Source organism: Epinephelus moara, chromosome 7 (assembly GCF_006386435.1).
Source record: "Epinephelus moara isolate mb chromosome 7, YSFRI_EMoa_1.0, whole genome shotgun sequence".
Taxonomy (NCBI): domain Eukaryota; kingdom Metazoa; phylum Chordata; class Actinopteri; order Perciformes; family Serranidae; genus Epinephelus; species Epinephelus moara.
The window spans coordinates 25,205,380-25,233,240 of record NC_065512.1 but is presented as its reverse complement, the minus strand read 5'-3'; the positions used below and the strand labels follow the sequence as shown (position 1 = coordinate 25,233,240).

Sequence of the window (27,861 nt, the reverse complement as noted above, 5' to 3'; positions counted from 1 at the left end):
GTGTATGAATATATGTGTGGGAGAGTGGAAAAGTCAGAGATAATACGTATTAATTACAGGCTCTATCTGAAGAGTGCTAATGAATGCTGTGGTTAGCAGCAGTTTAAATGAGCTAATGACACGGCAGCTCATTTACAGACACACACACATACACACTCACGCAGAGTTGCTTGGTGATACAAATCTCGTTTCCTGTGGGTGAATGTTGGAAGTTATTCTTTTGACACTGCGTATCCGTGTACATTGTTTTATATGTAGTTCGTTCACAAATACAGTTCTTTTGTCCCGAGCTGAATTTATTCGTTTCCTCCAACTGCACATCTCGGCAATCGCTGTTTCTGAACTGGCTCACCATATGTTGACACTGCATTTTCATATACTGTTTTGCACTGTGAAATACTGTAGGTATAAAATCAAGTCTGGAGGCCATCTGCCTTTAAGTGTGAAAAATTCTCATCAACAGAGAATAGACCGAGGCTGTAAAAGTTGAATTGCCTTGAGTAGGGATTTCTGTCGCTTATTAGAGCGATGATCTGCATGCAAATGCCTTAAGTCTGACATAATCACTGTGTGTCTGTGCCCAGGTTCTGGTTCACGCCATAACAGAGCATGTGGAAGATGCGGGGGTACACTCAGGAGATGCTACCCTTATGCTCCCAACCCAGACTATTAGCCAGGGGGCGCTAGAAAAGGTCAGTTACCCTCAGCATTCACACTTAAACCATATGAATTGTACTATTATTTTTTCTTAACGAGCCAATTGATATTCCACAGCAATCCAGCAGTTTCCCTCATTTGCTGCGTGCATTTAAACCACAATGTACATTATGCATAAAATTGCTTCCCCATTTATATTATGGGATGAAATTGTTCAAGACAGCCTCATAAATATTGTATCCGTGTGTTCTTTTTTTTATTGCTCTCAGGTTAAGATCGCCACCCGGAAAATTGCACAAGCATTTGAAATTTCGGGGCCCTTTAACACTCAATTTCTGGTTAAAGGCAATGATGTCATGGTAGGTAATATTTCAGGGGGTATGACTAAATGATAGATCAGCTTTTTCACACCTGGTTGCAGCAAATGGGATTCAGCCACAAATTGAAATCACCTTGTGTTCAGAATTATTTCTGAGTTGGATGGATTTTATGATCAATGCTACAGCATATATACAGGAGATGTGCATGTATACATTCATTTGTACAGTGTGTTTGTGCTTTGGTAATTTACATATCTGTCTGCAGAAATCTATTTTGCTTTTTTGAAATGTCAGCATTTTTGTCGTGCACTCCTTTAGGTGATAGAGTGTAATCTGCGGGCATCACGCTCCTTCCCTTTTGTGTCAAAAACAATCGGTGTGGACTTTATCAACGTGGCAACCAAAGTGATGGTGGGCGAGCCTTTGGATGAGGCCAGCCTGCCCTCGCTGGAGAAACCAATCATCCCTATAGACTATGTCGGCATCAAGGTAAGAAGGGAAACTGAAATAACTGTTGCAAGCTGGGAATTGCATGACTGGCTTTCTTCAATCTTTATTCCTTTTAGTTTAATGCAGAGTTTTTATAGAGCACAAAGAGTGAATGGTTGAGAAATTAATGAGTAAGAACTTAATAAACTTGAGCAAGTTCTTAATGGTTAAGAAATTAATGAGTAAGAACTTAATGAACTTGAGCAAGAGGACTTTTCGGACTTGTTGCTCAAACACAAGCATACTTTACAATGGGCTGCCCTGTGAGATGTATTCCTAACAGAGCAAGCAGGGGTTTGATGTGGTCGTAACTACCAGACATAATAATCATGATGGGCTTTTCCAACTTAAGTCATTGTGACATGTCACGGTACTCCGAAAGTATAAAGGAAGTTCACACAACCTAATCAGTTATATATTTTTTTCTTTTATTCAGTCTACATTGTCAAAAGCAAAGGTGTAAAGAGTAAAATTAATAACACCTGAATTCCATTAAGTTGATTAGGTTTGAGGGTCTTGGTGTTGTGCATGCTGTCTGACTGTCTCACTGTCAAGTCTTACTGGGACAGTTTAAGTAAAGTATCCATCATTAATGTTAATGTTATAGGAACTCCTGTGCTTTTCTTATTATAGGTGCATCTCCATCCACCTGTTTTTTTATGCATTTGTAATTTGTGCTTAAAAAGTAGAGACACCAAAAAAAAATGTGACGGTAACACTTTACTTGAAGGTATCTACATAAGAGTGACATGACACTGTCATAACTATGACATGGTCATGAACCTGTCATGAACATTATATACATGTCATAAACGTTTATGACTGCTGTCATTAAGTGTCTTTTGGTTTTTGTAATGACTAGTTGACATTGTTTGGGTTGTCTTGATTGCCATGACATTGACCAGGATGACATTACCAGAAGATGTCTTTATGTTAATGTCAAGTTGTCATTATAAGGACATCCTAGGACATTCCAAACAAATTTAATGTCACATTAACACAAAGACAACTTCTGGTAATGTCACTTTGATTAATGTCAAGTTGTCTTAATCAAGACAACCCAAACAATGTCAACTTGTCATTACAAAAACTGAATGACACTTAATGACAGCAGTCATAAACGTTTATGACATGTACATAATGTTTATGACAAGTTCATGACCGTGTCATGTCACCCTTATGTAGATATCTTCAAGTAAAGTGTTACCAATGCGACTAAGTGCAATACAGACAGATTCAGTGACTTAAGGATGACTTACTGTCATTTGGCAAGCCACTGCAAGCTCTCTTCATCGTTTCTTGAGTCTTTAAACGCGCTAATGCACATAGAGCAGTTACCAGAACTCTTCCAGGAGCACATACATGAAACATTAGTTGTTCAGAACTCTCTATTTCCAGTTTGCTCTCTGTTATTATACATCAGTTATTTTCCTTTGTTGTATCCTCTTCTTCTGTATTTGTATAATGGCATCTGAATGGAGAATTAGCACCACCAACTGCTTAACTCAATGAATAAACTCCCAATATTAGCATAACAGTAGCGGATGGAAAAGCTCATAAATTCATATATTGTCATTTGCCGATTTTCTAAGCATTTTGTTAAGAATTGTTTGCGCTACATTTGAATGGAAACCCGACTCATGAAGTCTGGTGTGAAAAGAGCCTACTCAGCCTACACAAGTGTGAAAGCTTTTTAATGATATATGTGAAAATACTTGTAATGTAATAGGTCCAAAGTAAATCACTGTGCCTTCAAACACACATTTTAGCCTTCTAGTCTGTTTACTGATCGCAGACCATGAATATTCTGCCAAGATCAAATGCCTCAATAGGGAAAATGCTTCTACAGTATTGTCCCAGCCACACATTGTACAGGCTAGGTCCCAGGTAATGAAAGGAAAAATCCTTGTAAAGGTTTCCTTGTGCTGCCCAGCCTGTTGCCTGTTTCTGGACAAAAGAGAAGCAAGTCTTAAATGCAGTAAAACAAAATTGTGCGTGGGCACCGTTTATGTGTGAGGCTCATAGGTCAAGCAGTTTTATTTCTGGCCTCACAAGAAAAATATCCTTTGGTGACAAAGTGTTTTTAATAATGTAAAATGAAGGATTTTTATAAGCATATGAAGCTGTAAAATGTTTTTGATTTTTACAGGATTGTGTGTAGTTCTTGAGATTTAATGGCCAAAAACACAACAGTGAGTTTAATGGTAATTAGGCCTGTCTGGATAACCACTTTTGTTGGATGCTACATTGTCCCAGAAATTATTGTGATAAATGATATTGAGACCATTTTATGCCACTGATATAAAAATAATATAACAGCATAATAATGCAGGTCCACCCTTTCAAAGAACAATGAATCTTTCATTTTTAAGAATATTCAGACATTGGAATTGGAATATGAAAAAAAGACATATCTTATTAAAGTAAGTAACACCTGTTAGCCCGTTTAATCTTAAAATTTTCCCAGACACAAAACTTTCCAAATCATCTGTCACTGATTACCATTTGACATAATCAGTCATTATTAGTTTTTTAATTTTCATGGAAAAGTAGGTGAAAAGGTGTTTTTTATGGTAGGTCACAATTGTGACCGATGGGATAATGTGTTGCATCTACCATTTATTACACGTAACATACTCTCCTATGCAGTCAAAATTCTTATATATACATACACACACACACACACACATATACATATATATATATATATATATATATATATATATATATATACCAACTCAGTTATTAAAACAATTAAAACTCACGGGCAGTCCCCAGCATTGCCACTAGAATGCTCTATCACATTCTAGAGTGACTAATTTACATATCAAAAACCCTTATACATATATCAACACTTTGTCAATGGCCTTTTACATTCACATATGATGTGCTAGGTATCCCTCTGCATCTATTGATAAAATTCTAGGACGCGCTACCAATACCGTGACATCAACAAAAGCACGGTTAGGTTTAGAAAAAACATCTTGGTTTGGCATTCGGTAAGGGAACGCTAGGCTCCTGGGTGAAAGTCCGCGGTTTGTTGGACCCGTCCACCACCCCTCCTATCCACTCTATACAGACTTTCCTGCTTCTTATATTAGGTCATTACCGGCAGCATTTCAACCTGACCCCTGCTCCTTATATGACATCGTTACCAGCAGCATTTCAACCTGACCTCTGCTCCTTATATTACGTCGTTACCAGCAGCATTTCAACCTGACCGGGTCCAGCATCGAATCATACTGCCCTGATAGGTGCCACCCAGCCAACCAGCGGCATATCATAGCAACAGCAAAGGTTACATAGTCTGTCACCTAGGTACCACATATCCATGTTTAAGTACATGTTCATTTAGATGCGCTGTGTTATCCCACTGGTCACTATCATTGAGGTCACCATGCTCATTAATTCTGTGACCCCACTGAACAAAGCTGAGTTATTGCAAATGCACATATCAATGGTAGACACCTTAAAGATAATGTGTACCAAAAACTTCTATCCTATCTTTATGTTAACATACTTTTGTAACCTTTTGTTTGGGAGCTTTGATGCAGCCATCCTTGTCTCATGGTGCAACAAGGAAGTAAACAGCTCAGTCATGTGACAATTTACACTAAACATGGAACACTACACATATTTAATTTGCTGGAAATGCATTGATACATCATTCGGTAACATTTTTAGAGGCTCATAACTGAAAACTATTTTTGCGGTCACTGTTGTTACCAGTGGGATTAAATGGGCTAATATATATGAGAAAATATATGTAGAATTATAGTACCTTTATAGTAGCAGCCCAAAATTGGGGTGTGTGTTGGGGGGTTAAACTACAAACAATGGACTCTTTAGCTCATTGATAGGGGTTGGCAAGCTAGTGGCTATCAGGACTGTGCCTCTTTTGCTCCAGAAGTGCAGTTGCAGGCAGTGTTGGGCGGGCAAGCTACTTGGAAAATGTAGTGATACGTCAAAATGAAGGTTCACTACATTGACGCTATCCCCAGAGAAATGTAGCAAGCTAAGCTACACGAAAATGGCAAAGTATCTTGCTACTTGCAAAGCTACTTGTATTGTTTTTACTTTATGTCAAATCAGGGTTACCTCAGTGATAAAATAAACTGTCAGCCAAACAAATAGGCAGGGAAAAATGTTCAGTTGAACTGTTTATTATAAAATAAACTAGACTTAAATTCATTCTTTTTTTTTTAAGACATTGTGATATTTAAACATGTCCTCCAATAACATGACATCATCAGTCTCTCTCCTCTTCCTCCTTAATGCATTTCTCTGTCTTGGCCTCTTTCTATAGGTTATCAGGCTATGTCAGTAATTCAAAAACATAATTACAAAATATATTTTTTATGCAATAAAACCATAAAAGACAAATAAAATAAAAGACAATAAAAATTAGCAGGCCTAACAAAAAACTAGGGTTGTACCCAAATATTCGGATATTCTAATATTAAATTGCATTGTTAAAAATGTGAAAATATAGTATAGCCTACCAACTGAGCTTGTGTGCACGGCACGCTTGAGCGCATCCGTCTGAGGCTGTGGATCAATGCCAAGTTTTACCACTTTATCACAATTCCCTCTAATTTGTAGCTGTTTTTTCGTTATCTTTTGAATTTAATATGAATTATGGAACCGTTTTTGTCAACGTTTGTTTCCCCCGTTTTGTACAATAAATTATTGTTAAAGGCTGTTAAAGTATTATTAAAGGCTGTACACACAACAGTAAGGTTATAGACATTATATTCTATTCAGGCCGGCAGAACCGGCAGCGCATCGGCTCTACAGTGCACGGCACTGCTGATTAACCATTTTATTGCAGCACAGAGTGTCTGCCAGCAACCAATTACTTGCAGAGGCTTCCTACAACTTGTTTCAGCGGTTCCGATTTAAGCCCCCCCTCGGTGAACGAATATTCGTTTAAAATTCTGCCAAAGGTCCGAATGTTAAAAAATGGTATTCGGGACAGCCCTACTAAAAACGTGTCTATTTTTTGGGACATTGCAACATGAACATGTGCTGCAAATAAATCATGACGTCAGTGTGTCACTCTCAACCTCTGTTAACCGCTTTTTCTTGGCCCTTGTTGTGTCTATTTCTAAGCAGTAAGCTGAATAGATTGAGGGATTAGTAAGTGATGTCAAACGCAAGTGCTTTCCTCATCTACATGCCCCGGTGTGGCGCTGGCATCACATTATTTTTCCTCAGTTTTAGTATCCTTACTTTTTTCCAGACCTCCACAGAAAAAAGTCTGCTGCACTTCAGAGCTTTTCCTGGGAAAAATAGCTGGAACTTGTAGACGCTACCATGCTGCTGCATCAATTAATCAACTTTGCTACTGAAAAGCTTTTTGACTTAGAAAATAGTGACATTACCACCACGCTAGACAAATGCTGTTAAATTTCGCTACTGCCCAACACTGGCTGCAGGCTACTGCTAACATAACAGTCAATAACATAATTATCGTAACGCGTCTGTTAATGACTACTTGTTATACTAAAGTGACTTTAAATGTTTCATACAAGTCCTAATAACCATGTCTCTGCATGTCTTATATTCTAGTGTATTAGTAATGGTCGGAAAATTGTTTCCTATGTAAAGAGCCCTACATGTATGATATCTTAATAGATACTGCATGTTCCACTCGAACGGCTTCCATTGAATCACATAACAAAGACAGCAATTACTGCTCCATCCCTACCTAGGCATGATGTGGGGAGGGGTAGTAGGTGCTATCTCATACCGGCTGGGAGGCTTACTTCTTAGATTGGGTATGAGAGAGTTTACGTGTCGCCAGCTGTTCCAAAGCTATTTTTTCCAAAGTAATTTCTCCCTCTAATTACAACAGAGCTGCTGTAACAATGGCTGTAGTTTGGAGCCAATCACGCAGGTATAATCCTCCACTCTTCCCCACCACCTAAAGTTTTCAATTTCTAGTCTGCACAGTGGTGAGGAATATTAATCAGAGCTCTGAATACTCCAGGCACCAGGCTTAAAAGACTTCCAGAGTTTACTTGGAGTCTATGATATAGACTTCATACCCTCTAACTAATATGGGCCTTGCTGGAAACCCTGCAACAATACGTGGCGATTGTTTAACAAAATAAGTTTCTTTCTTCCTGCTTAACACATTATTGCCGCCTCAATATCAGCCTCCCCTGTAAACACACTGTGATGTCTGAAACCATTATCCAGCCTTAGTAGCCTGAAGTGTGTGCCATCGCAACATACTCATCCTCAGCCTTCATCCTCACCGTCTACACTGTATCATCACAAGGCACAAGTCATTGCCATCCGGAGAGACCATCTTCATTTATCTGTCTCATTCCCTCTCATCCTCACTCTGTTGCTCTTGCTGTCTCTTTTCTCTCTCTGACAGGCCCTCATTTGCGGCCATGTTGTTTTCTTTTCGCTAACAAGTCCCCATTGTGTAATTTCTGTCTCTATATACAAACTCATAGGAACAATAACACGGTTGTATTTATGGTACTGGGAGGAAGAGGAGTTTGAAAACAAGATTTGAGGAGGAGGAAGTGGATTTTGGTGGTTTGGTGTCGGTCCCAAGTGCACACTTATTGGCTGAAGAAAAATAACGTCCAACTGTTGCATGTTTTGTCCCCTTGACCATGGCATGCAGGACATTATGGTGTGGCTTCTGAGACAGACACATTCTTTTGTGCCCAATTACTTGGGAAAAACTGCTAGAAACATCGCTTCAATGTAAGGAGGTCATGTTAATACCACCCAATTTTACCTCAATAAAAGCATGTTGGACAATAAATCTTTGCTAGTTTGTCTCCCTGTCAAATATTGTCAATACCTTTTTATTGTGCTCGGTAATGAGTTAGTACTATGACGATATCTCAAACATTTTTCAGCAAATGTACGTACAATACATTGCTTGACTTTTGGTAGCAATCTGTTACATAGCTTTAGAAATGTGCCATAATGCCTCTCCCCTCTAGAGAGAATAATGGCAATGTCATTTGACATANTATATATATATATATATATATAGTTTTAAATCAATTTTGATATTTTTTTAACTGTTTTTTAGGTATTTGCTAAAGTTTTACCCTTTTTAAAAACATTTTCAAACCGTCGTCAGCTACTGTACAGTGGGAATGTTAAGGGTGAGGTCGCCCTCTCTGGCCACTTTGTGGGGTTTTCTGAACAGAAAAAGAAGAACTTTGTCAAACGGCTCTCTATTTCCAATTTCAGATGACAGTGTGCCGTTTTAGTACCGGTCCACGTGTCCTGAAAGATTTCAATGTGCCTGATATATAGGAGAAATTCCAGCAAATATTATATGTGTTTATTGAGCTTAAAAACAATAGATAGGTAGGCTATATAAATATTGACATCCCAAAAGCATGTAGATTTACAGTATGTTTTTATTAAAAGGTAGGCTACTTTTGCTAGTACATTATATTCAAAATAAAATAAGTCTTGTTAATAGACTCAAGTGCATAATAATGCTACTTTAAAAATAAGAAAATATTACACAAGCCTACATCCATTGGGGAAACACATAAACATGAAGTAAATTCCTCCAGCTTACACGTGTCCTAACCGAATTCAACATGAGCGAGTGTTACCAACAAAATCAGTTTGATTTCATTGTTTATTGTTTGTTGAACTTTTGCCAGATGCACTGTTTCTATTTATTCCTTTCTCTTCATGAAGATGATGTGAGGAGTTATCTCCTATTTTTTACTTCAAAAACTTTAATGTCATAAACTTGAATGCTTAAGTGTCAGCTGGCGAGTGAGATCACCAGGGAGCTGAAAGTTTCTGGTTAATGCCATTGCTAATAACAACCTACTTGCTGTTGGCTATATCATATCCAATGAATATCACAATATAAAACATGGTGTTCGTTTAACAAGTATAAATATGGAAAGATAGCAAGTACTCACCCATCTTTTAAGTAGTTACATCTTCAGTCTGATCTTGAGCGCTTGGCTGATAGTTACTTGGATTGTTTACCTGAGGTAACTGAAATGCATATTTAACAGATTCAGTGTGGACAAGGAGCGTCTAATGTTACGTAATGCGATGTGATAGTTGGACGCTCACTTGCTGTTCGGACAATGTGTTAGGACAACTCAGAGGGAATTATTTTCTCTGCATATTGTAACTGTAGAGATTCAACTATATCAGACTTTAACAGATTTTCACAGAAAAAAAGGTAATTACCGGATAAAGAAAACTCTGACATTTGTATCCAACTATTTAACCTTAGCAGCCGTCTAGAATCACTATAGCAACAACTCCAACTTCCGTGGCAACAACACTGAACCGTAGGCCCGCCTCGTAACACCATATCAATCAAGCGTCTGACTATCGTGCTGCATCGCATTACATCGCACACTGTCTGTCCACATCCATTGAATCCATTGAATATGAAATTCCGTCACATCATATAAACGTAACAGCTGTGTGCTTAGAGTAACCACTTAAAAGATGGACCGGTGTGTGCTTCCTTATTATTCATATCCATAAAGATACCTTCTCGGGTATCATTGCTGTAGCTACCATACTATATCATACCACCATCTCCACTTTGTAAAACAAGCTAGCTTGCTGAGCATCCCACACAACAATAATTCAGCTCCCTGGTGACCTCCAGCCAGATGGCAACTTATTGAAGTTTCTGTAGTGAAATGAGGAGTGAATCAGCCATTCCTTGTCCATCGTGGCGCTTTCAAAGTGAGTGACAGGCATAGAATAAAAATGGGGCGTCTGACAAAAATTCACTCAAACTGATTTAGTCACTGCCACTCACTCATGTTGCACCCAGTTAGGACACAGTGTTATGCTAATGCAACCACTCCAAGTAGAGAAGCACCCACTCCAGCACCTTAGCAATACCAAAAGAACCCACCTGAAGCACCCTAGCAACTGCCTAGTGCCCAAGCTGATCATCCTACCCACAAGCACCCTTACACCCTTGAATCCACACAGAAAATACTAGCAATGACCAAGTGTTGGCCATCATGAAACGTATCAGTAATTACCCAGCAATGTCTTTAGTAATAACCTACTGTACAGAAGCCCTACCAATTTTCCGGTATGGCCCTACAATATTTACCATCTAGGTCTCCTTAGCACACCAATGCCAAAAACAGCGTCATCAGTAAAGAATATGGGACCTGTCATTCAAAAAGCTGTGGCAACAAATGCAGGTGCTAATTTCCATTCAGCTGCAACATGCAACAATAAAGACATTTACACAGGTGCCACTTCCGACTCCAACGAGGCCCATAGTGAGCAACAATGTGATGTGGAAATGTCTTACTTTATTCATTTCCTTCTCTACTGGAGCTCAGCTGGTACCCCAAGATAATATTGTTCATGTTGTGGAGCTTCACAATTCTACTGTCTCTCAGGAGTGGGCGGCCAGTGTGGGATAGAAAGATGGGGAGGTAGTGTTTGTGTGTGTGTTTGTAGGATGTTGTCGTCACAGAACCTTGGTTATTGTGTGATAGTCACATACATTCTATCCCAGAGACACAAAATTACATATGGACGACAAACCATTTTAACTGAAACCCCTGAGGTTTTCATAATTTTGCTCGTGAGGGCTTTTTTACGGTTTCTCATTTTCAGACTATTTAAATCTCCGCTGGTGTTGGTGATGACATTTCTCCTGTTGTTTGTTGTTATATTTCCACTTCCTGCTTCATAGTTTAAAGTGTCTGCTGCAGATTTGGTTCTACAGTGAGTAAAACAAGGGTCTTTTCTTCACTGGGATTATGTACAAATCCACTGTTGCGCTGCATTTCTGTATTTCACAAATTCCCCTCTTTGTATTGTAGTTTGTTGTCTCTTTTATTACACTATTAAAAGTTCCCTCTTGCTGTTATTCCCCCTCTCTCTCTGTGTTCCTCTCCCTCTATTTCATTTTCTTTCTTGGTTACATTCTGCCATTTTATCTATGCATACTTCTCTGTCTTTCTCTGACTCTTTGAACAATACCCAGATAAGCGATGCTGGTTCTCTGTCTGCATTCACTTCTCTTCGTCCCTTCTTACATTAGTATGCCAACATTACATTCAGCTGATTAGATAGCCGGCTTCAAGGATGAATCCCCCCCTAGTGGCCCTTGCCTCTTTGTGTGTGTTTCTGCGTGTGTATGCATGAACCACACAACATCACAACGTCTCTCTCTCTTCAAGGTAATGGGGGTTGTCTGCTTTTAAATGGAGAAATAAGAATGGCTTCCCACTCGGTGCGCCACTATTTTTTAATTTGTGTGCAATACAATAACGAGAAACTACTGTCTTATGTTCCTTCCTACACTTTCCTTTCATTTCCTCCTCTCCATCTCCTCTTTTAAAATTGTATCTTTACCTTTATCTGTCTTTGCATTTTATTTTCTTGCCTATTCCCTTACTTTTCATCTTCTTTTAACTGTTAAATTTATTTCTCCTGTCTAAATGTTAATTATTTTTAGTCCCTTCTTTTATTACACCTGTTCTTCTCTCAAGTCTTCTCATTCACCCTCTCTCACCCCCTTTTTGTCTTTCTGTTCTCCTTCATGCTCCTCCTCTGCCTCACCCTGCTGTTGCTCCATCACTCAGGCCACCTACCTTCTACTCAGCGTGGAGACAGCATGTCAAACAGGCTGCTAAAGCCACCGGTGGCCGGCACTTTGAAAAGCCTCCTTTCTTTTTAGATTCTCCCTTTTTAGTCTGTCTTCACCGGCAGTTGGAGCCCTAATCTCTTTAACCCTGCCTGTGCTACCATATCTTTCCTCTTCTCACTGATGTGGCCTTAGAGTTTCATAGTTTAAGCAGAAGTGGTGGCTTGCATGAGATAAGTAAATAATGAATGGGTGACACTTTGTTGTTAGTTTGTGTGACCACTTTTTTCATTATTTAATAGACATTATTTGCCACAAGCATATTATGCAACTGCCACAGGCTTAGTTAGTTAGTTACATTAAAGTGAATGCTTGCTTTATTTTGCCTCCAGGTGACAACAGTATCATGATGTTCTTGAAATGATTCCAATGGCCTGATGGCATTTATGTGGGAAGCGATTCTCTATTGATTGCCACTATGTTTGTATTTGTTTGTCTATACTGCCTCCACTAATATTGGTTAAAAGTTTCTTTGTGGTTTATCAACTGGAATTTCTGTTTGAAAGAAAAGTCATAGCCAGTGGTTAACTGTCACCAAAACTACCTTTTTGATGAAGTGATCCAACTCCCACTGCTTACAGCTAAACAATGACATTTTTTTAAGAAGCATTGTAGTCTTAATAGTGGTCAGTCAGCACAAATCCCTTATCACTCTCCTCTCCCCTTCTTTCACCAGGCACCAATGTTCTCTTGGCCACGTCTGAGGGAAGCAGACCCTGTGCTTCGCTGTGAGATGGCCTCCACCGGAGAAGTAAGCCCCTCTAAGACATACAACCCCATTTTCTGTTAAAACGTGTTATTATTACCTATTTTAGTAACACTTCATGTTAAGGTTATTCTCTTTATTGGTCATTATAAAGCACTTATAAATAACTGATTCCTCATGACCATATTCTACAACTAGTAGTCCAGTAACTAATTATGAGCTTTATATGTTGTGCTGTGTATGGGCTTTACAGAAAAGTAAAAGTGTCAATAGTATCCATATGACTCTAAATTCAGTCTCTCTAACTTGGATTATACCGATCAGCTAAAACAATTACAACCACTGGCAGGTGAAATGAAGAACATTTATCATCCTGTTACAATCCAGTGGTCCTGGCATTCATGTGGATGCCACACACTTCATCCACCGAAACACTATTGCAGACCAAGTACGCCTCCTCATGACAACAGCACTTCCCGATGGCAGTTGCCCCCCCAGCAGGACAATGCACCATGCCACAAATTCCCTGGATACCAATTGATAGACCGTATGTGGGACGTACCGGTACCCCAGAGGTACCTCTGATTCATGCTGGGGCCTCCTTGGATCGGACTTGGCTCTGACTCGTCAAAGCATGGACACAGGACCTCTGGGGATGTCCTTTGGTGTCTGGCTCTGGCATTGGATGCTTTGAGTCCTGTGGGTTGTAAGGTGGGGTAACGCCATGTCCCACAAATGCTCAATCAGACTGGGATCTGGGGAATTTGGAGGCCAGGTTAATACCTTGAGCTCTTTGTCACCTTCCTCAGGCCATTCCTGAGCAGCTTTTGTGGTGTGGCTTGGAGCATTGTCCTGCTGAGGGGCCACTGTCATTGCCATAAGGGAGGGTATACTTTGTCTGTAGTGGTGTTTAGGTGGGTGAAGCGTGCCAGATGGTATCCACATGAATGCCAGGACCCAAAGTTTCCCAACAACGATTCAATTCACTTCACCCACCAGTGGTTTTAACATCTGATCAGTGCGTGATCTGTTTTCTAAATTGAAGTCCTGTTTGTAACTAATTCACTAGTAGTTTGACACTTATTAAACCACACAGGTTGTCTATTCTAAAGTTGCCTCTTCTTTACAATCCCATTATAACACACAATTACTGCAATTAACAGACAATAATCTTAAAAGGATAGTGCACCCAAAAATGAAAATTCAGCCATTATCTACTCACCCATATGCCAAGGGAGGCTCAGGTGAAGTTTTAGAGTCTTCACATCCCTTGCAGAGATGGGGCTAGCAGCAAAACTCCACCTAATGGAGGCTGGGCGCCCCAGATTAAAACATCCAAAAAACACATAATTGAAACAACAGAATATCTCCATACTGCTCGTCCGTAGTGATCCAAGTGTCCTGAAGCCCCGACATAAAAAGTTGTTTGGAAAAACGTAATTTAATTTAAATTTAATCTCTGTTTTTAGCCTCATTGTAGCCTGTAGCTCTAACTGCCTCTCTGTGTACACGGAGCTCACGTGTGCGCGCTTGTGCACGAGACCAACAAAAACACGTGAACACACATGAAGGCGGTGCCGATGTCTCACGGTCTCGCGCAAGCGCACACACGTGAGCACGGTCTACAGAGAGGCAGTCAGAAGTTTGAAAATCTCTGAAATGGTCCATTGAAAAAGGAGATATTTATTGCAGTAGTTGTGTGCTATAATGGATTTACTGTGTTAAGATGAGGTAACTGTAGAATAGGGAACATGTGTTGGTTAATAAGCGTTAAACTACTAGTAAAGTAGATATACGCACTTTAGAATGGGTAACATTTTTTGAGTTAGAAGGACTAAATTAGTAATTTAATAAGTAATTTGGACACTATTACCACTTTGTTGTCTGTTTTATCGCATAAGACTAGACCATATTTATGAGGTAATATTAAGGGAGAATGATTATTCTTGCAATACTACCACCTCATAGGGTCCATGCTGAGCAAAGTGTTTTAAGATCATAAATAATGAACAACAGCCTTCTTACTTACTATCAATAAGCAGCAATAAGGAGGTTATTGAGGGAAAATTCTAATGGCCTAGCAGTTGTAGAATCTGTTCATGCAGCATAGGGCAATAATATATATGCATGCTTATAAGCAACTAGTTTATGGTGAATATGTGCACCTTAATATAAAGTGTTACCCTTTTAAGCCCATCTAATTTGGAGATTCAGTGTTAACGGTTACTCTTGTGTCTGTGTGTTTTATTGCAGGTAGCTTGTTTTGGACCAAACATTTATTCAGCCTTCCTGAAGGCTATGCTCTCCACAGGCTTCAAGCTACCACAGAAGGGCATCCTGATTGGGATTCAGGTAAGACTACAACCATCTGGAAGTCCACTTGCCTCCTGTTCGTGTTTCCTTTTGGTGCCTCCTGCCCACAAGACACCAAATGCAAGTGCCGTCTGAACAGGTGGCATAAATCTTTCAGGCTATCAGCTTCTTATAGCGCCAGCCTGACAGTCCTTAGTTTGTTTCACATCGAATCACCCCTTGATTCATGTGTCGCTAACAACTCCCATGTGACTTAAAGACAACAGCACTTAAACTATCAGCAGTGATGGAGATGAGTGGATTAGATGAGTAAACCTGATGCTGTTATACCTGAATGAATAAGAGGAACTACACAGCCATAACACTCAATCAGTGAGCATCCAAAAAACAATAATCCTCATTATAAAATCTCCCACAGTGAAGAGAAACATCTCGTAAAAAATTACAAAACTAGTTAAGTGCTGTACAAAAACGTGTATCTCATCAAACAGATGCTCTTTTAAAAGACGTTCTCTATAACCACTGCTGACAAACTTGATACAAACATCCCTCAATCCTCTCCCCGTCCTCAGCTGCAGAAATGAACAAAATGTGAGCCTGAGCACTCTACTTTTTAATGATACCACGTTACATGCGTTTTGGTAATTAAGTCTGGCTGCCGCCCTGGGTTGCCAAACTGTGAGTTTGACTAATGCAGCATTAACAAAGCACTCACAACACTCGCTGTATAATTGGTGCTCTTGGGGAACAGGTCCACTTCAAGGCAAGTACCTTGGGGTCACATACGCACTGTAACAAGGCTGACAAGCAGCCACACTTTAAGCTGACAGATCCAGAACACACAGCAACACAGATGGAATTTACCTCAAATAGTTTTGAGAACGTTTGTGGTAGAAGGATGAAAACAGTCTTTGATACATTTTGCAATTTAGTGAGGCAATCTCGTGACAAAGGCTGTGGCCTCTGGCGTGAGGGTGGTAAAATGTCACAGTTTCACACAGGTGGTGGTGTTATATTTGTACGGGGACTCCCTTGTACTATACTGTTGCCATGGTGTCATCATCATTAGAGTTCCTAACGTGGGTGTATTGTGATTATTCTGCTGACAGTGTGCAAATGTGACTAATGTGTTACCACCCATGCTGCTAAGTATATTCAAGTAGCAAACACAGAAACCTGTTTCTATATTTTCTTTCAGTGTGTTTGTCCTATACTGGTAATGTATCACATATACTTGCATATGTGACATTGTCTGCCTGTTGCACAGCTCTCTAAAGGTTCCTGTTTGCAGCTTGCAGCTCTCTCTCTCACTCCCTCCATTGGTTTTAGTACCTACTATGAACAGCACTGCCACTCATGGTGCAGAAACAACACATGTAGACTATCTTGGCCAGTAAATTTGTTATTTTTGCTATTTTCCTATAGATACATGATTGCAATCATCCATCCATCCAAGTATAAATGTTGACTTTGCGCCAAGAAGACAGTAGGCAGAACAATGGCAGAGAGAAATGGGGACACAGAAGCACCGGTTCTACCAAACACTTTCAGTATGTCACCTCTGGAACCAAAAGTAACCCATCAGACACAGTACCTAGACCCTAGCGTTTCCACTGCAAACAGTACTCGTGGGTAGGGCTGCAACGATTAATCGACTAATTGATGACTAATCGACTATTAAAATAATCGGTGACTATTTTAGTAGTCATGGAAAAGTACTATAAAAGTACCCCAAAATACTCTTATTGCAGCTTCTTACGTTCAAATATTGGCAGCTTTACACACTCTCCCATGACAGTGAACTAAAACCCTTTGCCGTGAGTACGAAACAAGACATTAGATGACATAATTTTGGGGTTTGGGAGAGACAGACCGACATTATTCAACATTTTAACACATTTTTCGATAAAATGATTAGTCAACTAATCGAAGAAATAATCAACAGATTAGTCGACAATGAAAATAATCGTTAGTTGCAGCCCTACTGGTGGGCGGGGTTTTTGTCACTCACTGCTCCGCTAAAAGTGTATGTCATATAAAAACTAATGAAATGGTCAAAGTTGTAAAAGCAGCTGTGTGGAACTTTACGTTTTCGTTGATTATAGTGCCCCCTTTGGTCGAAGCGGTATGACACACACAGCCTGGTGTTGGAAAATTCCGACTGCAGCTGGCATTTGGCTTCATTCATAAAATCTCGACTGCAACTGGCAATCACTGCATGCATTTGTTTTGGAGAGCGAGAGGAAAATCATAAATGTTCTGGTGTAGCTCTGAATTTCTTATAAACTGAGGACAACTGCCTGCTGTATATTTGTGTTCATGGTCACAGTCACAGATAATTTTGTGGCGTTTGTTGTAATGTTACTAGACAGAAGTGGTTCACATCAGCTAACGTTACATTTAGCTTGCTTATAACTTCCATGTCGTCATATATTGAAGTGAAACAACGTCTAACAAGTTGCAGTATATTCTCTACATAAAAACAAAAATTACATACCTGTCGATTAGGAAAAGGGCCAACTCGGGATCAGTTTTAAAACCCTTCAAATATCTCAGCTCTCTCCACTTGGTGAATGCCAGACCGACGCGTTTGGGCTCGAGCCCTATCACTGTCCCGTTTAGCCTTCTTCTGTTCTTCTGTTCTTTTTCTTTTAGATGGTGCTTCTTCTTTATCCGCCATGACATTGATTGTACAACCAAGTCCTTATAGATACATCTCTGGTAAAACTGTTATGTGCTCAGCAATGCCTGTTGCGTACCGCTTACTCGAAGAACACTCTGTAAACACGGTTCTTCTTCTCTCAATTTATTGGCGGATCGCAAACAACTTCCAGGTGCATACCACCACCTACTGTACAAGAGTGTGCAATGTGTCCGAAATCATTTACTACTCCCTACTACATGTCATTTAGCCTGTTTCTTAAATCCTACTCATAAACACGGCTCCTTCTTCTTCTGTGGTTTAATGGCTGCGGGCCGCTGCGGGCGTACAGACTTACTTCCGCCTCCGGGTGCCGTATTCTGGTTTGCTGACTTCTGCTGTGTCCGACCCGACCAAGGCTATGCTAAATAGCCATATAGATAAAGGCTTTTTTGTCGCTGTTGGGTTCAAATAAATATGCAGATCTTCAAGGGGGGGTGATACGAACTAGTGACAGTTTTATTAATGGGAAAAAGTTCCGCACAGCTGCTTTAAAGTGAAATTTAAGGCGTATTGATTGATTACATCGTCAACTCATATTGACGAGTAACATTAAGTTAACGTTCCACCTTAAAAGTCGCCGGCAGTCGGCCCGGTGAATTAAGTTATTTTTTACTCCGACTACAGCTGCTGCGAGAGGCAGCAAAACATCCTTTCATTTTATAGTCATAGTCAACCAATAAAACTCTCCACGGCTGAACTTTCAATGCCCTTTGTACCGTGCAAGTGCCTTATTCTGCACAGCTTTGTCATTCTCAAAAAGCCTAATCAAGCCTAAAAGTTTATATATGTATTTTTTTCACTTATTTATTTCCTGTACCAAGGAAGCTGACAAAACATTGGCTAACGTAATTTTTTGTATTGTGAATGCAGTTTCTTGAGGAGATTAAGGAGTGCGAATATTGGACCTGCTTTCATGAAGCAACAAGAATTACGACTCCAAATGAATGCTACTGTTGTAAATGAGGAGCTGGTTGCGTTTACCATATCAACTTAAAACGCAGTAATGAGTCATTTGTGTTTCCAGCTGCTCTGTTACGCCCCAGCCCCCGACTGGCCAAGAACAACTGTCAGTGCAGATTTTTAGTTCTAGACAGATTGGTTGCTTTGTGTCATTAATTTATGCTGGTAGCACACACTTGATGAGTCATATAGACAGATACAGTAGTAAAAGGACAGTAGCTGCAATCTGCAGGGAAAGAGTGTGATAAAACTGCTGCCTTTCTGGAAAGTTGACACTCATCATCCTTGGAAAATAGGACAGTGGTGTATCCTGATGAGGGAACCTGCATCGTCTCTGTCTCTCTCTCTCTCTCTCTGTCACACTCTCTCCAGTTCTCACTGTTTGCCTCCATCTTTTTAATTAGCTGTACCCTTTTTTGTACTAATACAGTGTCAAAACTGCAAGCCACATTAGAAACATGTATGTCATACAAGGCTGAGTAAAGTAGACTGCAGAATATACAAAGAATATCAAACCATATCACAATGGTTTTGGTGAGACAGCAGTAATTTTAGCAAGCATATTGTTTACTAAGCTGAAGGGCATCCAGTTTGAGCATCATCAGTTGCAAATTAGCAGCAAAAACTCACAAAAGAGTTTTCAGCACTTTCAGTATGTTTGGTGGAATCCATTAAGTGGGTCATTTGAGGCTGATGTCTAGCAACATAAATGCATTACAAAATGTTTTTTTATTCTTCCTTTACATTCTGTGTTGTTTGTGTGACAAATATGACATGTAATAATGGATGTTTAAATATATAACACGGTCCTGCCACAGGGCAAGTACCCTTGTGTACCCAGCGTGTCACATGCAAAAAGGTGATTCCCTGCAGTTTATTTCTGGGTTAGGGGACCATGGAACATGGGTGTTGAATCGCAGGTGTTTGATTATAAATATATTGAAATGAAATGAGCGGAAATGTTGTCAATGTTTTTAAGAATCTAATCATATGACTGCTGACAGGCATGTTAACTGTGTGCTGCTCAATATTGAGAATAAGAAAGAAAAATCATTCAAAGATCCAATGTGTAGGATTTATGGGGACATATTGGCAGAAATGGAATGAAATATGATAAGTGTGTTTCCTTTAGTGTGTAATCGCCTGCAAATAAGAATCATTTTTGTTATCGTTTTTGTTACCTTAGAATGAGCCGTTTATATCTACATAGGGACCGGATCTTGTCTACGAAAACTGCCATGTTGCGTTGCCATGTTTCAACAGTTGGGTCTTACAGTTACATGGACAAACCCAAACACTGGTTCTAGATAGGGCCATTCGCCTTTCCTTGTCAGCCACTGTAGTTCACACCCCCTACGCAACAAGTGTTGGAAAAACACCTTTTTGAGAGAAACTGCTTTATTCAGTGTTTTTCTCAGCTTAAATCACCAGGTCCATTTGTTTTGGAGAGGAAGAGACCTCTGCGGATAATTCGTAAAAACCTTTTGAATGTGTGGATCCTGAGTTATCAGAGAAAAAGATGAGCACAGATTGGCAGGTGCTAGGTTTGCAGGCCGTTTCCAAAGCACCAAACTCAGTGCATCTGAGAAACACTGATTTCTACTGTGAAACAGTAGAGAAGGAGACTTCTGCGGATCATTTGGCTCTCTATAAAAACCTTCTGAATGTGTGGATCCTAAGTTATCAGAAAAGAAGCGAGCACAGATCGCAGATTTTTACCGGTGTAAATTATCAGGTCTGTTTGATTTGGAGAGGAAAAGACCGATGCAAATAACTTGGTAAAAACCTCCTTAATGTCAGGATCAGAAATAAGGTAAGCCCACATTAGCACGTGCTAGGCAAGCAAGCTGTCTGCAAAATGCTGAACAGGGTAGAAGGAACTGATTTGTAACATGAAACTGCTTTATTCAGTGTATTTTCCCAGATTCCTGGGGTCCATTTTGAAGAGGAAGAGATCTCTGTGGGTAATTCGTCTACCGGTAAAAGCCTCCTGAACAATGACCACTGATGGAATTCTAAGTAGGAATTTCAGCTGGTTGCAATCTGCAATCTTCACCACTAGATACCACCAAATCCCCTAAACCTTACACACAGGGCCCTTTAATTGTATTTCCTGAATTACTTTTATTTTAAAATATATTATCTTAGTTTCACATGCATGAAATGTCCCTAAATAATAATCTTTAACAAGCTGCCTGACCAAATTATTTGAACAAGGCATGATTATTATAGGATTTGCAGTTATAGATTGCACACTTGTATAAGGTTGGGTTGTGGATCCAATTGATCATATGTGTGCCGGGGCGGGGCGGATGCTGTATTCCGGCTGTCCAGTTCGGAAGCAGGTCTTGGAAATCAGACCCATGCAGGACTCCGATATATATGAATGAACACAACATCTGTACAATCCAATGCAAATGGATTGTCAGACAGTCAATTTACTGCCACACTCACATTCAGTCAAGTCAGCAGTCATTTTTTATACAGTATACATTAGTAAAATAAGTCCCTAACCAGGGACTTTTTCTCTTTCCACTTTTTTTAGTCTCTATTCTGTTCTATTCTGACTTCAGTAAAGAGCCATCAAATGCCCTAAAAATTCTGAATAAATTAAAATAATAATAAGTTCCTCAAAAAATAAATATATTCATCACAAAGGGAAAACTGAACATAAAATTAAATCATAGAAATTAACTAATTTGAAAAGTTGAATTAATGTAACCTTGGCACTTGGCACTGTAATGCTGGAGTGGCTTTGGGGGTCAGTCTCCAGAGCTCTTAGGTGGCCGGGTCAAAGCCTGCACTTGAATGAACCCCAAAGAAAATCAAACAGAGCCTGTGACATCACTTTTCACCAGTGCCCCTCATCAAATCAGACGACAAAGCCATGATTAAAAACAAGCTAACTTAGAAGACATAGAACTTTACTTTCTTAATTAAAGTATAAAACATGCCTAAATAGCAATGGCATCCTTGAGCTAAACAGCAAATACCCCAAACTTGATTTGACTAACATTCTCTAAAAACTATAGCTGGCACCAAACCCAGGTTTCCAAAGCAAATGTGTTGAATGCTGCCTTTCATTTGTATTATATATGCAGTGATAGGAAAAAGAGGCACGGATACATTAAGTCAATTGAAAGACGCAAAGTGGGACGAACGCCTGCAAAACTGCAACTGGAGTTCCTGGTAAGCTTGGGAATGATTCAGCCTGAGTTGTAACACAGTCACTGTTTGTTGTCGCAGTAAACACATCTACTGTCAGAGACCTTTGTCTATTTTTGGCTGGTTGTTGCCAAAAGACAGTCGGCAAAATCATCCGAGCAGAGTGGGAAAGAAAATAGACAACCAAACATTTATAAAAAAAAAAAAAAGCTGCTCCACAGCACATTGCTCATACTCTGGGAACCTGTTGATAAGATTTCCTAGATATATGAACTGCAGTCATCATTTTTGCATCATAAAATATTGTGCTACAATATTTTGTTGCAGCAACTCTAACCAAAAAATAGAGGTGGAAAGCGATGACCATTGCACATTATGAATACTGATTTGAAACGGGGACCAAGAGATGAGGGGAAATTAAAGCTCACTTTACTTTAATGTCCACACTGAACCTTTTCCTACAACTGCTGTGAACCATTTTGGATGAAGATCGAAATCAACATGATAACACTTCTTTTCTCTGTCTTTCTAATGCTGCATTTTGTTTCTTCCTTTCAAATTTCTGCTCCCCCTCTCGCCCAGCATTCGTTCCGACCCAATTTCCTGGCTACAGCCCACCAGCTGAAAGAGGAAGGATTCAAGGTGAGTTCTGACAGCTTGGATGTTTCAAACCAGACTTGTCTTTGAACATCAGACAATATTTCAGCCTTGATTTTCAACACTTGTTGATGGAGCTTCTTGCTTCCTCTGCCTCTGTCCTAACTTACCTTAAATACTTGTTGTAATGTTGCCTTAATCCTGTCCACTAGCTCTATGCCACTGAAGCCACGTCTGGCTGGCTGTGTGCCAATGATGTACCTGCCACTCCAGTTGCCTGGCCCAGTAGCAAGGAAGGAGACACCAGTTTTCCCAGTATTAAGAGGTTTGGAAACATTCATTTTTGAGCACCTAATTTACGTTATATATTCAAGGAACCCTGGACAACAAAGCCAGCTAGTGTGAAACTCTGAGCCAAAACTCTGAGGCTAGGACTTGCTTATGGTTTCCTGAGGCAGTGCTTAAGTAATACATAAATTGTAATTCATTAGATTCAAAATCTGGATCTAATATCTAATCAGATACTGCCTTAAGATCTAAGGGCATAGCCCCTTCATTATCTCTGTAATGTGCTGACAAGATCAAAGAAGATGTAGCAGACTTAGAAGTCCACAGCCATTGCATTAGCCAGAATTAGGAAGGATGAGGAAAGTCTTGTCAGAGCAGTGTCAAAGCAAGTTTGGGGAAATAAAAAAAAGAGGCTGAAGCATCTTGGTTTCCATTTGCCCATGGGCAACAGTAAAGCAAATTATAACTTGTACTTTTTTGTATCATTTAAACTAGCTTTAATTGACATTTTAGTTGACTGCGGTTAAAGTGAAGCTGACTGAGTTTCTTTCCGTCATTGTTCAGTTGTCAAAAGTCCAACCTTTTTAAACATTGTAGAAACATTGAAGAACTGTAGCAGGCCGACTGACTGCAATTTTCAGGTAATGATTCTGCAAACAAGTCATGATCGTGCTACAATGAAAGCCATCTGGACCATATGTTTGGAAATGAGATGGTGAAGGGGATTTAACAGGCCCAGACCAAACTACAAACACACACACACACACACACATACACACACAAGGCTGGCTGGCAGGCATCAGCTGTGCGAGGTGGCAGAGAGGCGAAGTCTTTATAGAGAGGAACATGACCTTTGTCGTTACTGTTGTCTGTCCTCCATATTTCCTTTCAGAATTCAGCCCTAATTCAATGCTGTCTGTCAAAGGCCTTCAAATGAAAAAGTCAACACTGCCAGGGCTTTACTGTGTGTGTATGTGTGTGCGTGTGACAGAGAGATGCTCTAAGTATTATATTTAGGAAATAAGCAAAATCAATTCAAGCACTTGTGCGGCAGAGGGTAATATTGGGTTAATTCTCCTTGTTTTGCGAGTTGTTTACATTATTTTCTAAACTCCCTGTGACAGAAACTCATCTTATAAACAAGGAAACTTATAATTAACTAAACTTTCTTTTTCACTTCCTTTCAAGCTTTAATTGTTCTAGAAACTGGATGACAATTATGTGTGTTGAACCCAACTAGCCTAAAAAAAGAGACAGGTGTAGCTTAAATTGACACATATTGTGAGTGTGTGTACAGAGAAGATCAGGCCAACAGTGTGCATGTAATTTTTTCACCACCAGGAGGCAAACTCTCAGACTTGAAGCAGCAGAGCCCTCAAATACTTTTAGTTGAACAAGTTCACACAGCAGACATATTAGCAAAGGCTTGTCTATGTGCACATCAAGCTAAAACTGGACAGTATGGACAACCCAACCCATCTATTAAGGGCTCATTGAGAGCCATTGGGACACAATTTTAAAGAGCCACAGGGTTGGTTGTTGATTTCATCTCTGACACTGTTTTTATAGACTGATCAGCGAGGGTCATATCGACCTGGTGGTGAACTTGCCCAATAACAACACACGCCACCTGAAGGACAACTTCGCCATTCGCAGGATGGCTGTCGACCACGGTGTTCCCCTCATTACCAATTACCAGGTAAGTAACTGTCACACTGCCACTGACTGGCACGTATACATGCACAGTTATATTCCACTATCATTCTGAATATGAGAGTATTCTGAATTTGATACAGGTCATGAAAACAGCATTTTCTGTTTGGATATTCCGAATTAGGCCTTTTTCTGAATGAAGCATTTTCCAAATGAGACATGTGGGACATGCCAGTGTTATTTGGGTTTTTGGAGCATTCTTTGAACATATAAGCCCCGTTTCCATCAAACACCAGCTCAGTGGCCTAGCGGTAAAGTGTCCGCCCTGACTGGGAGGTTGTGGGTTCGATCCCCAGCCGGGTCATACCAAAGACTATAAAAATGGGACCCATTGCCTCCCTGCTTGGCACTCAGGATCAGGGGTTGGAACTGGGGGGTTAGATCACCACATGATTCCCGAGAGCGGGACCTACCCCACCTTTTACCACCGTGTGCTAGGTACCCCAACAGAGGGGTGACCAATAATTGGGAATGTATAGAACGGTTCTATTGGTAACATCCACAACTTCTCACAGTCGAAACAGAAAAGAAGCGTACCAAACATAACTGTACCATACTGTACTGCTCGGTGGAAATGGGGCTTAATATAGCACATTCACAATATTCGTTTCAGTTTGGGTTTTGGAGGGGTCGGTTGCCTGACTATGGTCAGCTCTGTGCATTGTCACGGATACATTGTACACAAACCAACTTGCCAACAGTTTGCAAGGCTGAGGTAGAGATGCATGCCCAAAAGAAAGCCCACAGTGCTGGTTAGAAGGAGGAACACACCTACTTTTACGCATTATGAAAGACTTGGATATATAGGTTTTTGTATATGCACAAATATCACAATCCCGACCTTTTCAAGAAGGTAGTTGAAGGAATATCCATGTAACATGGCTGCATGCAAACAGGAATATAAGTGGAATATTTATTTCATGTAAAAAGCATAGAAGGATTTTTTTCTTTGATTAATAAGGGCAAAAAAAATGAAGATTTTATGCATGTAACTGTAGTGATTGACTGGGGAAAACTTACATTTACATACATATGTCTGTCTCTCTTACTTGATGAGCTTCAGCTTGATGTTATTCTTCTGTGGGTATTAGGTGGTGAAGCTGTTTGCAGAGGCTATCTGCCATGCAGGTGAGCTCGACACCACCAGCCTCTTTCACTACCGGCAGAAAGAAAGCCAACGAGGGGCCACCCAGCAGGGGTAAAGCTTCCTTCCATTCCCTTGGGATTCCTTTGTAAAACAGCAGTATCAGTTGGGAGCAAACGTTCAGAATACGGTTTCTTAAAGTTCTTCTGTTTTACCATCCTGTTGTGTCAGGAAGGAGTGGAGTTATTTCAGTGGTAAGAGTTGCAGTCTGACTAAAATACTGTCATTAACGATGTTGATGCATCCTGACAAATTTGGTACCACTGTTTAATAAGTTACCTTTTTTAAGAGTTTTATAAGTTGTAACTAATGTTTTTTATATTACTTATAAATCAATTAATTCATTAATGTTTTACAGATAACAAACATTGACAAATTTTGGGTTGCCAGGTTGTGAAAAGTCTAGTTGGTGTCAATCCTCCAACAGGACACTGATTAATGGTAATAACTAAGAAAGGGTTTTTACAGTAAGGAAAGTCTTGCATTGTTAATATTAATATGCTGTCAAAAGAAATGGATTGTGGAGCAGATGATCTGCAGGTGTTTCTCTGAAGGTCAAACGGACTCTTACAGGAAGCCTCTTGCCTGTGTCTTGCTGGAGGATTAACACCAGCTAGAGGAATGTTTGAAAACCTGTCAGTCCAAAAATTGTTCTTATAAATGTCTTATGAGCAATAAGGCATGAAAGAATTCATTATTATTGATAAACAGTTACAACTTCTAACTCACTTTAAAGTACGACTTAAGTGGTACCAGAGAGAGTAATTACATATTTCACTTATACAAGTCCATGAGGGCATTGTTGCAAGGGTGGAAGTGTTTCTTACTGCCTTTTTTTCCTTTTATGTGAGATCAGTGGTTTATTTTCTTTGTATTATTTTTATTCTTGGGGCCTCTTTAACTGTGATTAAATAGCGTTATTTTCACTGTGCTCATTTTAATACCAATTTTTTGACCAGTTTCCTTTTCTATTTATTTGGTCTCATTCATACATTCTGTTTTAGACTTCAAATAAGGATGAAAATGCACCATATAGTAAACATGTACTATATGCATGGCCCTTAACAATATATACATTAAGGTAATGTAGCTGTAATGAATATATGATGTAATGTAAGAAGGATAAGAAGGAACTTTTATTGTTCAAGAGGTCCAGCCTGGAGCCCAAAGCTTTAAAGTTTGAAGTTGATGACAACTGATCTGTTTATATATTTGGATTTTGTGTGTGTATACTGTATTTTTCAAACTGAATCTGTGTTTCAACCTGCTCTGCATTTTAAAACATCCTACTCCAAGTGTGTTAAAGTGTACACTGCATAGCAATACATTTTGTTGTTGTTTATGTTTATGTTTGTGTTATATAAGAATCCACTGAAATGCAAAGTCTTATCTCACATGATTTCTGTGCGTGTGTGTGTTTGTGTGTGTTTGTACTGGACATGCATTAAAATCAGCATGCCTTTCCTCCCACACCACAGCCTCTGCTTTAAACAGGCCATTCACACACAGATAGCGCAACAGCATTGGAACAAGGGATTATCACTGTTAAGCACCAAGTCAAAGAATAGTTTTGTCCAAGAGGTTAATACAAAAATATAGCATACTGACCCTGAAACAGATAAAAAAAAAAAAAGACTTGCGTTAGAGATTCTATCAGTTAAGTCTGTAATGCCGACAGCATGCATTTTAAAATCACAGCAATAGCAAACCCTCTAAAACAACTCAATCTGACAGAAATGTGGGGTTACCTTTAAAAGGTATTACGCTGCTGGAGCGTCTTTTCATAAAACTGGTCTGTTTATGCAGTAGAAAGACACAAATACTTTTGAAATTGGTGCTATATGACTATATATGGCTATTTGATCTCAAGTCTTTTCAACCTCTTTATACACAATACAGGAAGCAGAATGGCACCTACTTTCTGTTCACAAACTCTCATTTTACAGCTAAACAGTGCACTAAAGTATGTTTCTGAAAACATTTTAGGTGAGAAAGAAGCAATGCATTTACAGAATGTTGGTTTATATTTAATCAGTGCAGCCTAGTTTTACAAGAGAAAAGCATTTTAGAACATTGCATTGTGAACTGGACAGTCTCAGGCCAGCTGATGGTGTCAACTACAACTCAGCTGGTCAAATCCCCTGCGGC

The 27,861-nt window shown here is 39.7% G+C and overlaps 1 protein-coding gene across 1 annotated transcript in view; it reads left to right on the top strand.

Moving 5' to 3' along the window:
- The window catches only part of cps1 (carbamoyl-phosphate synthase 1, mitochondrial), a 90,053-nt gene extending 62,854 nt beyond the window's left edge, over window positions 1–27,199 (top strand). The window contains exons 30-38 of the mRNA XM_050048798.1: window positions 585–692; window positions 927–1,016; window positions 1,296–1,466; window positions 12,800–12,874; window positions 15,083–15,181; window positions 22,554–22,613; window positions 22,781–22,893; window positions 24,426–24,555; window positions 25,661–27,199. Coding sequence (XP_049904755.1) covers window positions 585–692; window positions 927–1,016; window positions 1,296–1,466; window positions 12,800–12,874; window positions 15,083–15,181; window positions 22,554–22,613; window positions 22,781–22,893; window positions 24,426–24,555; window positions 25,661–25,771 — 957 coding nt within the window. The 3' untranslated portion in view covers window positions 25,772–27,199. The remainder of the gene's footprint in view (window positions 1–584; window positions 693–926; window positions 1,017–1,295; window positions 1,467–12,799; window positions 12,875–15,082; window positions 15,182–22,553; window positions 22,614–22,780; window positions 22,894–24,425; window positions 24,556–25,660) is intronic.
- Window positions 27,200–27,861: the final 662 nt, after the last annotated feature.